This window comes from Musca autumnalis, unplaced genomic scaffold (assembly GCF_047663935.1).
Source record: "Musca autumnalis isolate F117 unplaced genomic scaffold, ASM4766393v1 scaffold_5, whole genome shotgun sequence".
Lineage (NCBI taxonomy): Eukaryota > Metazoa > Arthropoda > Insecta > Diptera > Muscidae > Musca > Musca autumnalis.
In genome coordinates this window covers 154,623,108-154,637,744 of record NW_027412088.1, presented here as the reverse complement: position 1 = coordinate 154,637,744, position 14,637 = coordinate 154,623,108, and the positions used below count along the sequence as shown (strand labels likewise).

At 39.3% G+C, this 14,637-nt stretch overlaps 2 protein-coding genes across 2 annotated transcripts; both read left to right on the top strand.

The window, feature by feature from the left end:
* Positions 1–1,778: 1,778 nt before the first annotated feature.
* On the top strand, positions 1,779–3,973 carry LOC141404798 (salivary protein Tsal1-like). Its single transcript, XM_073988519.1, has 3 exons — positions 1,779–1,916; positions 1,982–2,446; positions 3,221–3,973. The coding sequence occupies exons 1-3, from the start codon at positions 1,862–1,864 to the stop codon at positions 3,904–3,906; spliced, it is 1,206 nt and encodes a 401-aa protein (XP_073844620.1). The 5' UTR covers positions 1,779–1,861; the 3' UTR covers positions 3,907–3,973.
* Positions 3,974–4,510: 537 nt separating this feature from the next.
* Positions 4,511–13,443, top strand: LOC141404797 (salivary protein Tsal1-like). The gene is made up of 3 exons (XM_073988518.1): positions 4,511–4,659; positions 11,842–12,309; positions 12,627–13,443. The coding sequence occupies exons 1-3, from the start codon at positions 4,611–4,613 to the stop codon at positions 13,310–13,312; spliced, it is 1,203 nt and encodes a 400-aa protein (XP_073844619.1). The 5' UTR covers positions 4,511–4,610; the 3' UTR covers positions 13,313–13,443.
* Positions 13,444–14,637: the final 1,194 nt, after the last annotated feature.

The window sequence follows — 14,637 nt, the reverse complement described above, 5'->3', positions numbered from 1 at the left end:
CTATCTTATTGTGAAGAAATATGACACAACTGCGCGACTCTTATTGATATTCCGAGATGTTTCAATTATCTGTCAATTTACACCCGTTTACGCTGTTAATTCGGCGTCCGCGGAATTATTTTTATGGTTTTATTGGTGAAAAATGATTAGAAAGCCCCGCTTTATCGACTGAAAGAAAATTCGGGGTTAATATCTCCACAATTCGCGAAAATAAAATGACTGTTTTATCCTGATGACCGAAAATAAATGCCTATTTTTCATAGTACTATCGGAAAAATGATCAGAAAATCATTTCGCGAAAAGCTAGAAACATAATTCTTTCTGTGATTGATACCGAACATCATAGGCTTTAAATCCCTACAAGATTAAAATCGTAGACTCATTCGTTTTGGGATAAATACGCTAACATTAATAAAAATTTATGTGTTCTATTCTACTGACGTGGAGTGTATATGTATATCGGATATATATCAAGCGGACAATTTCTTTAATATTAGATTGACGGAAACCAAACAACAACAAATAAATTACAGGACTGGTGCAACTAAATGGACTATAAACCGATCCTTACTTTTGAAAGGTGGCAGACCCGATCAACACAGTCTGGCTTGGCTACCTCGGCGTATGAAGAAGTGGCCCTAGGTTTTTAAACCATTATAACAGGAAGTAAGGATATTCCCACGAAGACCAGACCGCGGGAAGTTATTTAAGTTGAGAGCTTATGTGAGAGTAACAGGGCGAATTGAAGAGTATTAAGCTGCATAAGTCCTTCCCAGCAAGGAGGTTCCAATACAGTTTATAATAGAGGAGCATGTTACAAATGTTATCCTGTGAGCCCGGGCGGAATCACCATGAGGCAGCTGTACGATCCAGGAAACGAAGAACTTACATATGTCATCAACCTGACGGTAGCCACAAACATCGTGTTGATGACGCCAGCAAATATAAATTGGACAGAGCCATTTAACTTGTATCGTTCAGTACAGTAATAGGTGGGGCATAACCTTTCAAACCCCCTTTATACTGCCAAACTCGCCTCTCTGAACAAAAACTAACTACCCCTTGGAACAATGCGACAGCATGTATAGGTAATTCATCTGCTATGTGCGACAAGCTGGACAAGTTCCTTCACTGCCTAGCATTGTGGAGCGAAAAGTATTCAGAACTCTGCAACATGTTACTACTTTCAGAGGACTATTTTTATGAGGACACGAGTATTCTACATGTACTTAAGTTTAAAATATGCTTTCGTTCCAGTACAAACATCTGTACTGTGTCCATCTTCGATCTTGAGAGAGAGGTCCAACGTTACAAAAGAGAGCCGCTAGGTCATCAGAAGTTATACTCGGGGTATTTAGCAGGCACGTCAAATGTAAGAGGATGAAAAGGATAACCATGCTCTATAATTATGTTAACTGGAGGAACTATGGCAGCTTTACCTTAAATGAATCACACAAATGATATAATTCTTGAATGAACTATGTCATAACCCTTTTTACATTTCTACAATTTATTTTCTTATCAGCAACAAAAGAGCTTCTGTTACAACATTTGAATCACCAACGATCCATTATTTCTTCTTCATTATAACAAATATTGATATTGACTTACTTCAGACAATCGATGTAAATATATACAATGTCTAGAATGGACAATGGAAAACTATACACGCTCTTGTCTGGAAAATTGTTTGCAAACCACACCAGACAATGTAAGAAACAATGGTATCAGAATAAAATACTAGCGGGAGCTATTCCCCATTGGGGACTATATAAGTAGCCACATTCCATCTACTGATGTACATATAACCATCTTAAGGTTTGAAAAAACACTAAGCTTAAGTTGAAGGCAACAGGTCGTTATGCAGTTAAAAATGTCCCGGTGTTTAGCAATTGTCTCATTAGTTTGTGGTTTTGGTAAGGACTTAAGACAGAAAAAAAACCCATTAAAGGGTTAAAATAATCAAATTTTTTCAACTTAGCCATTGCGGTCAATGCCTGTAGCATCACGCTACCCGAAGATGTGAAGGGCTTCGCCCCTATCCTCTTAACACGCACCTCTTCAAAGGACGATTATGAGCTGTTTAAACCAACTGGAAAAACAACTGAATTGAACGATGACACCCAGCTATTGCTTGCCTGTACCGGATCAAAAAATGTTATTGTCTCGGAGGGAAAGAGTACCCTGCAATTGACTTGCTCTGGTGATGAATTTGTTGATGCGAACAATAATGCCTATGATCTAAAGGATTTAGTTTGTAAATCTATACCAAGTCCTACTTTGCGTGTAACCGATGAGACCTGCTCTCAGAATCGTGGTGTCATCCATCAACCTGGTTTCAAGGTGAACAACCAATTCTATGGCCCAGTCTTTGAGATATGCTATAACAATGACATCGAACACACCTACTATACACACAATACCATTAATGGAGCTACCATTGAGAGTAAGTAGAGAGATATACATATATATTTGAATAATAGATATTGTTATCCAGCAACGTAGATATTTAAGGATAATTTTATCTAACCAAAATGGTTAATTTTATCCGCAAACGTGGATAATTTTATTTTATCCACACATATGTGTAATTATTTCATCCACCGAATTGGATAATATTATCCACACAAATGGATAATTTTATCCACACAAATGGATAATTTTATCCACTAAAGTGATCATTTTATCCAACAAAGAGGATATTTATCCACACGCATGGATAATTGTATCCACCAACATGCATAATTTTATCAATCAACATGGATAATTTTATCCAAAAATGTGGATAATTTTATCCACCAATGTGTATAATTTTAACCACCAATGTGGATAATTTTTCTCTACCAACATGGACACTTTTATTCACCAATGTGTGTAGTTTTATGCCATAACGTGGATAATTTTATCCACCAACGTGGATAATTTTATCAACTAATGTGGATGATTTTATCCACCAACATGGATAATATTATCCACCAACGTCAATAATTTTAACCACCAACGTGGATAATTTTATCCACCAGCGTGGATAATTTTTCTACAAACATTGATAATTTTATCCATCAACGTGGATAATTGTATCCATCAACTTGGATAATCTTATCCACAAGAGTGAATGTTCTAATCTCCAAGAGTGTATATTTTTATCCGCCAATGTGGATACTCTTACCCATCTCTCCTTTTCTTTAACCTTTATGACCCCTTCCCTCTCTCCTCGCAGATGCAATTTCGGAAAGTACTCGCCGTTCGTTCAGTGCCAAGGGCATGAAATACAGCACCAAGAAAACCAACGATTACTACACCCAAGCCAATCAAATTGAGCTGTTCAAGAAGTTGTTTGGAGCCAAACAGACCTACATTGATGGTTCGGATTATTTCGCCCGCGGTCATTTAACCCCCGATGCAGATTTCATTTTTGGTTACGAACAATTAGCAACCTATTTCTATACCAATGTTGCTCCGGAATATCAACTTATCAATGCTGGAAATTGGTTAAGAGTTGAAGAATTAGCTCGGTCTGTGGCGGCATCATATGGTGACGATTTGGAGACATACAATGGTTATTTGGGTCAATTACAATTGGAGAACCCTAAGGGAAAATTAATTGACATTTTCTTGGATGATGGCAAGAAAATTGAGGCACCCAAATACTATTTCAAAGTGTTGTTGCACAGAGATACTGATGAAGCTATTGTCTTTGTCACCGTGAACAATCCTTTTGCTGCAGATGGCCAAGCTGAGGAGATTTGTGAAAATGTTTGTGATCAGGCCGATTTGAAACATGACAATTTCCCAACTCTTTCGAAGGGTTATACCTTCTGTTGCCGTTTGGAGGACTTTAAATTGCATTATGATGGTCTACCCGAAGATGTGGAAGCCGGAAAGTTAATGACAAAGAAAAATTAAATATTGAATGTAAAGTTATCTTTATTAAAAGTAAATAAATAAAGGCAATATTGAAAAAGCAAAAAAAGGAATTTTATTTCCGCATCTCGTTTATACACAAAATAGGTCGATCACTTGACATTACGAATTATTGACATTCTACTGTATTAATGTTTTCTGTTTCAAATTTATCATACGCCCTTTAGTATCTGTGCCTTACGTCTTCTGTGTGTGTGGGGCATTTCGAACATAACCACGTATGAGTAACGTAAACATTTTCAAATTATGCATATTTGCACATACGCATCTGCATTCCAAAATTCATTTTATTTAAATAACAAAATAGTTATTTATAAACTTTAGAATTCAATTATTATTTGTATTTAAATGTTGTTTTGATATCTACTGCCACCGCCACCACAAAACATGGTGTTCGATCAATTGTCTAAACCAAGGTATGGGGATTTCGATAAAAACAAATGACAGCCGTGGTAAGCTTTTGAAACATATAATTTAATAACAGCTTTATTTGTTAATGAACAGCAACAACAACAAACAAAATACAAAATGTTGAAGTTCTGTGAAACAAATGTAAGCTATAAATGAGAGTAGCACTTAACGTTATGGGCTTATATTTGTCTTAAAGCTGGACCTACAAAGTTGAGTTTTCATTCGGTTTTTTGTTTTTGTTTTTGAATTTAATTTTGTTTATTTGTTTAAAAACAATGAGAATATTAACATCGCTGTTGGTATTTTTAGTAGTTTTTGCTTTGGGTAAGTACAAGTACCTGAAACAGAATTATCCAAAAATATTACCGGTATTGTAGGTTTGCCCGGAATTTGTATTTATGTATTTTCAATGCATACTAGACTGGTTTTAACTCAAAGGGAAAAATTCGATGTCGGATTTTTTTATGTGGCACCCTCCTAAAATTTTTAGTTTTGTTAAAAATTAAGATTGCTAAAGTTTGAGCTCAATCGGAGTATGTTAACACGTGCCACTGGGGCCTCAAAGTTTCCATGGGCTCTTTATATAGCAAATATTAAAATCTGACCCGATTTTCAAATTTTTTTGTAGGATTACTTGTTTAGCCACTACAAAGAACTGGTAAACTGTTTTCATCGATTGGACAATAAATGTGGTATGTGTTTAGTAGAGCGTTATTTTTGTTTGACGAGATGTGGCTTTGTTTTTAAACTGCATACTTAAACCAAAGTAGCATCTGTTGGCCAATACAATTCTTCTTTTTATTTCACAGCTGATGTCGTTTGTTGTGTTTACGGAGGTGCCGAGGTAGACGAAGTCTTTTACTACCTCAATATTATAGGAACCAACTTCCACAGTCGGTCCGGGCTCAATGGACGCATTGCGTGTCGACACCATCAACTTGGTCTTCTCACCGTTTACCGCCAGACCCACTTTAGCAGATTCTCCTTCGACCTTCATAAAGGTATCAGTTACTTCTTTTACTGATCGGCCTATGATGTCTATATCATCAGCATAAGCAAGTAACATGTGACTGACTATTGGTGTAGATTGTGCCACTTCTTTTGACGTTTGCCTCTCGTATAACCTTTTCCAGCAGGATGTTGAAGAGATCACACGAAAGGCTGTCTCCTTGTCTGAAACCTCTTTTGGTACCAAACTCTTCGGAGAGGTTATTTCCTATTTTAACTGAGGACCTCGTGTCAGTTAAAGTCATTTTACAAAGCCGGATGAGCTTTGCGTGGATACCAAATTCAGACATGGCTTGGAATACCTTTGAACGCAGCGGGCTGTCGAAGGCTGCTTTATAATCGACAAAAAGGTGGTAGGTGTCGATCTGCATCTCTTGGGTCTTCTCCAGGATTTGCCGCAGGGTAAATATCTGGTCAATGGTGGACTTGCCAGGTCTAAAGCCGCATTGGTATGGTCCAATTATCTCGTTGACCATAGGCTTTAGTCGTTCGCACAATATCCCTGACACGATCTTGTAGGCAATAGGGAGTAGACTTAAGCCCCTATAGTTAGAGCATACAGTCTTATCTCCCTTCTTGTGGACGGAGCACAGGATACTCAGGTTCCAATCGTCGGGTACTCGTTCTTCCTGCCAGATGGTGCTAACTAGCTGATGAATACACCTTATCAGCGTGTCGCCTCCGGTTTTGAACAGCTCGGCTGGTAAGCCATCGGCCCCTGCTGCCTTATTATTCTTCAGCCGATTTATTGCTGTCTTTACCTCATCTTGGCTGGGCGGTATACATTCAATACCATCTTCTGGGATACCAACAGATTTGAAAAATGTTCTTTCCATATCCTGAGTACACTATCTGTATCAGTTACCAAATTACCTTGCTGGTCTCTACAGGAGGATGTGCCTGTACCAAAGCCATCAGTTTGATGCTTGACTCTTTGGTAGAATTTTCGGACTTCATTCTGGCTCCTGTACATCTCGATTTTTTCACACTCCCGCTTTTCCATCTCTCTCTTTTTCCTGCGGAAAAGACGTTTCTCCTCTCTCCTTTTCTCCCTGTATCTCTCTCGTGCGCTACGCGTTGCTACGGATTGTAAAGTAGCCCTATATGCCGCATTTTTCTCTTCGGTGGCAGCACGACACCTCTGATCATACCATGGATTCCTTGGTGGAGGTCTCTGGTATCCAAGTATGGATTTTGCGGCTGTTTGCATGGAGTGGGAAATGTTTTGCCATTGTCCTGATATGTTATCGGGATGAGGAGTGCTTTGATTAAGCAATTGGGCTAGTTGAGTGGAATATGCTGTGGCTATCTGTTGTGATTGCAGCTTACCGATGTCTAACTTTCGTGTTGTGTCTGTTCGTACTTTGTTTGCTACGTTTAAGCGGGTGCGTACCTTTGCTGCATCAAGGTAGTGGTCCGAATCAATGTTTGCGGCTCGGAACGATCGTACCTCCAACACGCTCGATGAATGTCTTCAATCTATCACAACATGATCAATTTGATTTCTTGTTTTCTCATCTGGAGACAGCCAGGTGCCCTTATGAATATCGAGATGATTAAATCTGGTACTGCTAACTGCCATGTTTTTTGCAGCTGCAAAGTCTATCAGCATCATACCATTGTCAGATGTTTCACTGTGGAGACTGAATTTCCCGACTGTTGGGCCAAAGATATTCTCCTTTCCAATTTTGGCATTAAAATCGCCTAGAATGATTTTAATGTCATGGGTAGGGCAACGGTCATATGTTTCTTCTAAGCGCTCGTAAAATATATCTTTGGTCTGTTCGTCCTTTTCTTCAGTGGGAGCATGAGAGCAAATAAAGCTGATGTTGAAGAAATTAGCTTTTATTCGAATTGCAGCAAGTCTTTCATTCACTGGGGTGAAGCTGGATACCAGATGTTTTAACCTCCGACTAACTACAAATCCGCAACCAAACTCATGCTTTACGTCATGGCAGCTATAATACAGGGCGTCACCTTTAGGTGTTGTTGTGACGCCTTTTCCCAATCCATCGTATTTCCTGTATGGCAGTAATCTTCCAATGCGAAGACTGCACCTTCTCTATAAAGAGTGCGAACATTCCAGGTGCAGATTCGCAGATCATGGTCCTTAAAACGTTTAGAGGGGTTTGTTTTTCTTTTCTTTCGTTTTTTCATAGTAGGCTGTTTTTTCTAGGGGAGGGTTACTAACCCGACGCCCAAACCCAAGTTTTTAACGTTCTTACTACACCAACTAGGGCTTTAGAGACAATTCTATTTGTCCACCCGATAGAAATACAGGTAAGGTATGAAGCAGCCATCGCGGCTATAAGACTGAAAGCGATGAGCGAGTGGATCGAAAGAGACCACCAAACATACCACCAATGCATATTACGGTTCACAACGGGTGAATCTATAAATCAAATAGTATCGGACCGGATACCAGAATCAAGTGAAGTAGCTCTGTGTGAAGTTCTAATACCGGACAGAGATATGTGAATCGATGGAACCCTTGCACAGATTCCCGTTGGAAGCTGCGGGTTTACGGACGGGGCTGTGTTAGGGGGGAGAACGGGACTGGGTCTTTATATCGTAGACACGGAAACGAGGATCTCCCTTCGTCTGCCGGATCATAACACGATCCTCCAGGCCGAAATCCGAGCGATCACAGAATGTCTGAACTGGTTTAAAACAAATACAAGGCCACTCACAGTTAACATCCTTACGGATAGTAAAGCAGCAATTAGAGCTATAACAAGTAACAATTTCGAAAACTGTCTTAGAGTGTAAAAATGCAATTAACGACTATTCCCACTATGGCTCGGTAAACATTATATGGGTACCAGGACACATAGGGATTACGGGAAACGAAGTATCAAACTCCTTAGCAAAACAAGCCAGAGAGCTACCTACAGTAAGTCTAGACAATGCCAAACCTTTAAAGGCGGCGCGTATAGAACTAAAAGCTTGGGCAAAGAATGCTCATGTATCCCTATGGAATAACCAGGAAAAAGGAAAAACTAAAAAAATCCTATGGGGAAACCCAGACCAGGACAAAACAAGTGACCTCCTAGTGATGAGTAAAAAGGATATCAGTAGACTGATCGGTGTCCTCACAAGGCATCTAGGACTACAAGCGCATCTGCACAGGATAGGCTGTGCAGAGAATAGTGAATGCAGGTCATGTGGCGAGGACAACGAAACGTTGGAACACTATCTCTGCCACTGCCAGGCTTTCACAAACTTGAGAACTCAACTAATGGGAAACGACATAATTACAGGACTCGACCATATCAAGGACATCGGGTTCAAAAACTTGAGGGACTACGTCAATGGGACGGAACTCCTAAACTAACAACAACTTCCAGGACACATAAAATTAGAGCGCACAACAGGCCTCTTCTGGCTTCAGTGTATTCCCTTTCTTTTTAAGGACATGTGGTGATCTTGAATCACCCCTCTTTTCAACCTAACCTAACCTAACCTAACGTTCTTATGGGTGAACGCGCGGCACATGTTAGCTCACTACCTTTAACGGGTGTTAAAGGCAGTTCCCCAGGTGACACCACGGGGAGGTCAGTGTCCACTTGAGATGAAAGAGGGTCCAAGATAAATCCTGGGCTTTGCCATGTTAAAACCGGTCAGGACCGTTGCTTGGTATCTTCCATCCCCTACGTCACCCAAAAACATTACAACGCTGTAAGCATAATCACAAGAAGTACCTTCGGAAAAAATTACAAAATTACCCTCGAACTGTCCTTAAACTAGACTTAAGCGAAAATGTTCAACTTTTATGTGGGATGTTCCGAAAGTGTTGTCCGAAATATATCTTCTTAGAACTTGATGTATGATTGGAAGAAATTTGTGCGAAATTTCGGCCTCATCGGATACATAATTCGTAAATTATTGCTCTCAATATTCATGTCACTTAGGGTTTTTTGACCATTATCTCAGGGAATACACTTCCTACAAGAACAAAAACGATCCTTGAACGGCCCCTTAAATTAGATTATCATGTACTTGCTCCTGGATTAAGGCGATGTTAACTTCAGTCTTCTTGATGGCTACAAGAAATGCATCTGCAGCTGCTTTACAGATAATCTGCATTCTTCCACTACTTTCCTGCTAGGGGGAACCTTATCCATCCCAGTCCAAAATGTAGCTTGCCCTCACAAGTACTTAGGTATTCTTGTCCCTGAGTGTCTATTGACACCCAGACCCCCATTATCCATTATCCTCCGGACTGTGGCTAACCAGTTTTCATGTACTGGTCTGGAGATTGACATTCTGCCTACCGAGTGCAAGGTCAACAGGGGGAAGTGGCACCCATGCTGGTGACCCAAACTTCTCTGTTGGACGGCTGCGCTGTCAAATTTTTATCCCCTTAGTCTGAGAACACAATGTCGCGCACACGATCTTTGATAAAAAACCATCGACTATCACTGATTTTCCCATCAGAATAAGATCTGTCGATGACTGTTACTTGAATGTCCTCTGGTACCATTTGTTCACTTGTTTTCTTTTCAGCACTGTTATTCGTGAGAAGAGAACCAGAGGATTCTTGTGGCCCATGTTAACTTGTGAGACTTACTTGGCTGTGGCATGTTTCCTGCTCACAATCTTTTGGTAACAGGCAGAGGAGGTGGAAGGCTTGGGTTCCGGAATGTGGTTCCTCCAATGACCTAATTCTCTTCACCGTGGTCTTTGATATAGATGATCATCAATTCAGATTTCGACCTAGACGAATTGCATCTTGTATCGAGACCAGCCTGTAACATCAGGCTCCTTGTACAAAATGGGTTACTGAAGAAGCACCCTATCCTTCAGAAAGGGTCTATAGAAGCAATGGATGTTCTTCCTTTCAGAAAGGATCTGTAGAAGCACCTTTTCTTTCAGAAAGGGTCTGTAGAAGCACCCTTTATTTCAGAAGAGGTTTATAGAAGCACTCTTTCCTTCAGAAAGGGTTTATAGAAGCACCCCTTTTTCAGAAAGGCTCTATAGAAACACCCTACTCGTCAGAAAGGGTCTATGGAAGCACCCTTCCTTTCAGAAAGGGTCTAGAGAAGGACCCTTTCTTTCAGAAAGGCTCTGTAGAAGCATCCTTTCTTTCAGAAAGGGTCTATAGGAGCATCCTTTCTTTCAGAAAGGGTCCATAGAAGCACACTTTCTTTCAGAAAGGGTCTATAGAAACACCCTTTCTTTCCGAAAGGATTTATAGAAGCACCCTTTCTTTCAAAAAGGGTGTGTAGAAACACCCTTTCTTTCAGATAGAGTCTATAGAAACACCTTTTCCTTCAAATGCATCCTTTCTTTAAGAAGGGCCTATAGAAGCATCCATTCTTTCAGAAAGGGTGTGTAGAAACACCCTTTCTTTCAGAAAAAGTCTATAGAAACACCTTTTCCTTCAGATGCATACTTTCTTTAAGAAGGGCCTATAGGAGCATCCTATCTTTCAGAAAGGGTCCATAGAAGCATCCTTTCTTTCAGAAAGGGTCTATAGAAGCACCCTTTCTTTCAGAAAGGGTCCATAGAAGCATCCTTTCTTTCAGAAAGGGTCTATAGAAACACCCCTTCCTTCAGAAGCAACTTTTCCTTCAGATAGGTTGTATAGGAGCACCCTTTCCTTCAGATATGGTGTATAGGAGCACCCTTTCCTTCAGATAGGGTGTATAGGAGCACCCCTTCCTTCAGAAGCACCTTTTCCTTCAGATAGGGTGTATAGGAGCACCCTTACTTCAGATATGGTGTATAGGAGCAACCTTTCCTTCAGATAGGGTGTATAGGAGCACCCTTTCCTTCAGATAGCGTGTATAGAAGCACTCTTTCCTTCAGATAGGGTGTATAGACGCACCCTTTCCTTCAGATAGGGTGTATAGGAGCTCCCTTTCCTTCAGATAGGGTGTATAGAAGCACCCTTTCCTTCAGACAGGGTGTATAGGAGCACCCTTTCCTTCCGATAGGGTGTATAGAAGCCCGCTTTCCTTCAGATAGGGTGTATAGAAGCACCCTTTCTTTCAGATAGGGTGTATAGAAGCACCCTTTCTTTCAGATAGGGTGTATAGAAGCACCCTTTCTTCTTTCAGAAAGGGTGCATAAAAGTACCCTTTTCCTTCAGAAAGTGTGCATAAATGTACCCTTTTCCTTCAGAAAGGGTATATTGAAGCACCCTTTCTTTGAGAAAGGTTCTATAGAAGTATCCTTTCTTTTAAAAATTTTCTATAAAAGTCTCCTTTCTTTTAAAAAGGGTCTATAGAGGAATGCTCTTTCATTCAGAAAGGGTCTACAGAAATACCCTTTCTTTCAGAGAGAGTTTCTATCAGAAATGGTCTATAGAAGCACACTTTCTTGCAGAAAAATCTATAGGGTCGTGGGTATTACATTTAAACGAAGGGAAACTAAGTATTCATTTTTATTCCAATACAATTCGTGGTGGAGAGTATAAACCCGACTTAACACAACAACTCTATTACTTGTTTTTCTTTTTTATTTCAAAAACATCTTCTCTCTTCTTCTTCACAGCCATAACTATAAATGCCTGCAGTATAACTTTACCCGATGATATCCAAGGCTTTGCTCCCGTCCTCCTGATTAAAAATAATCCAATAACTGGCGACTATCAACTGTTTAAACCCACTGGAAAAACAACTGAAATACCAGAAGGTGCTAGCTTATATCTTGCCTGTACTGGTAGTAAAAATGTTATTACCTCTTTGAATGTGACGACATTGGCGTTACAATGTTCAACCGGACAATTTATGGATGCCAATAATAATGCTTATGCCCTGAAGGATATTGTCTGTAAATCCATACCTAGTTCAACACTTCGGTTAACTAGCAATGGATGTTCTCAAAATCGTGGAGCAATATTTGAAGCTGGCTATACTGTGGATAGGGTGTTCTATGGACCTACCCTTGAGATATGCTATGATAATGACACAGAAAGAACATTTTATACTCATAATGTCATCAATGGAGCTGCTATTGATTGTAAGTATGGAAGACATAGGAGAGAGTTTAAGATATAAAGTGGGTGGGATTGAAATTTTTGAGATTATTTCTTGACTGAAATGTGTGGAATCTATTCATTTATTAAATGAAATTGAGAACTTATTAATATCCGTCAGATGTGAATGCGCTGTAACTTTTAAAACGTCAATGATGATCAAGGAACATTTTCAGGTAATCCAGAAAGACTAAATAAGCCTTGATTAATATAACTCCATTTTAAACGAGGGATTAACAACAAATCTCAATTGAAATCTCTTCTAATATCAAATAAATATTACTTTCTCTCTTTCCGATAGATAACATCAAGGAGAGTACTCGCCGTTCATTCTCGGCCGAGGGTATGAAACTCACCACCACAAAAACCAATACCTACTATACACAAAATAATCAAGTTGCACGTTTTGAGAATTACTTTGGGTCGGATCAAACCTACATAGATTCAACAAATTACTTAGCCCGTGGCCATCTAACCCCGGATGCAGATTTCATTTTTGGCTATGAACAGTTGTCGACCTATTATTATGTCAATGTTGCACCAGAATTTCAACCCATTAATGCCGGCAATTGGTTGAGAGTTGAAGAATTTGGTCGTTCCGTGGCTGCAATGTATGGCAAAGATTTGGAAACCTATAACGGCTATTTTGGTCAATTACAATTACCAACTGTAAATGGTGATTTGGTGGATATATATTTGGATGATGCAAAGCAAATAGAAGTTCCAGAATATTATTTTAAAGTTTTACTGAACAGAGCGGAAGATGCGGCCATTGTTTTTATTACTGTCAATAATCCTTATGTGGCTGACGGTGCATCACGGGAGATATGTGAGAGTGTCTGTGATGAAGCCAACTTGCAGCATGACAATTTCCCCACCCTTTCGAAGGGTTACACGTTCTGTTGCCGTTTGGAAGATTTTAAATTGAGTTTTGATGGTTTACCCCTAGATGTTGAAGCCGAACATTTATTGGTTAGAAAAGTTTAAGAGAACTTGTGACAAAAAATAACCTCAAAATTTAGGATTTAGGAGTAAATTGTACAATTATAATAAACTATTGAAATAATTAAGTTCAGGGGATACATCATGGAAATAAAATAATAATATATTAAAAGAAACCAAAATTTTATTTAATTTCCGTAATAAGACGTATGTATGCCAAAGTTCGATTCCGAGGCCAGGCAAAAGTAGCCTTCAGCGTAATGTTGGCGAGACATCCTCTACGCTTAAGTGCAGTTTTGAATATGTGTGGATATGGCGTGCAATATTGTTGCGGTACTGAGCTTTTTCTGGAACCCATGCTGATGAGAGAAACTGCTTCTCATCATGGTAGTACCTGTAGAATCATCGGCTCTACTGACTAAATGAGGGAAATTGAGTTAAGCCTTAGGCCACTATAACAGTTCGGCCGCACTGAGATTCCGTGTGGGCTCAACGCTTTGGATGATTTCGCCTTACGGATGACATCTGCAACATTGCTCATCTCCAATTGTAGTGGTAACTTTTAGGCTGGGAGAGCTCTTGTATGGCGCAGCACGTTCCTCTTCGCCCCATCACTCTCATTATCTTAAATTGCCGGTCAAAATAACACGACCATCTCTTCGGATCTGTTACTGTCACACCTTTGAAAGTAACAGCCATTTTATCATCCTTCTTTATCGGATTTGAGAGCACGCAGAGAAAAAAATATGATTGATCCAACAATATTCGAAGAGCAAAATATGTATTGTAAAGATATTATTAAATTCCAAATGTAGTATAGTGATTCCAACAATTGGGTTTTGTTAAATCCAAAAATTGTTTTTGTCAACTGGACAATAGTTCTCTCTTTTCTTCGACAATTTTTTCTCTTCTCTCGCTATTCGATGCCGTGTTGAAAAAAACAATTATGGTGAGTTTTGTTTTTATGACATGATGCCTTTATCTTTGTTTTTGTGTGTATGTATACCAACAATGAGACTCTTTTTTTACTTTTTTCTGTTTTGTTTCATTCTTCAATCTTCATTGTGCTTTGAGGTTTGGTGTTATACCGGAGTTTGTTATGGTGCTTAATTATTCCTTATGTTGTGGTGGGTGCTTGTGGCTTTTTGTTTGTCTTTGTTGTCAGACAATGCAGCAAACCATGTATTGTGTTCATCAATGATTGCAATATTATACGAGACATTTATATCCAAGTTATGTGAAAAGTGTATATGGGAAGTACATACACTCAAATCAAAAATTTCTGTGCTGGTTTTCTGGGTTGACAATACTTTTTGTAAACAAAATTAGATTATGATAGTTCCTACGATCGGTATTGTTAACGATTTTTA

What these genes read in the sequence shown, in the direction of transcription:
- LOC141404798 (XM_073988519.1), top strand. Translation starts at nt 1,862, where the DNA reads ATGCAGTTAAAAATGTCCCGGTGTTTAGCAATTGTCTCATTAGTTTGT. An exon ending in CTCATTAGTTTGTGGTTTTG is followed by an intron (nt 1,917 to 1,981) that starts GTAAGGACTTAA and finishes TTTTCAACTTAG; the next exon opens with CCATTGCGGTCAATGCCTGT. An exon ending in TAATGGAGCTACCATTGAGA is followed by an intron (nt 2,447 to 3,220) that starts GTAAGTAGAGAG and finishes CTCTCCTCGCAG; the next exon opens with ATGCAATTTCGGAAAGTACT.
- LOC141404797 (XM_073988518.1), top strand. Translation starts at nt 4,611, where the DNA reads ATGAGAATATTAACATCGCTGTTGGTATTTTTAGTAGTTTTTGCTTTG. An exon ending in TTTAGTAGTTTTTGCTTTGG is followed by an intron (nt 4,660 to 11,841) that starts GTAAGTACAAGT and finishes TCTTCTTCACAG; the next exon opens with CCATAACTATAAATGCCTGC. An exon ending in CAATGGAGCTGCTATTGATT is followed by an intron (nt 12,310 to 12,626) that starts GTAAGTATGGAA and finishes TCTTTCCGATAG; the next exon opens with ATAACATCAAGGAGAGTACT.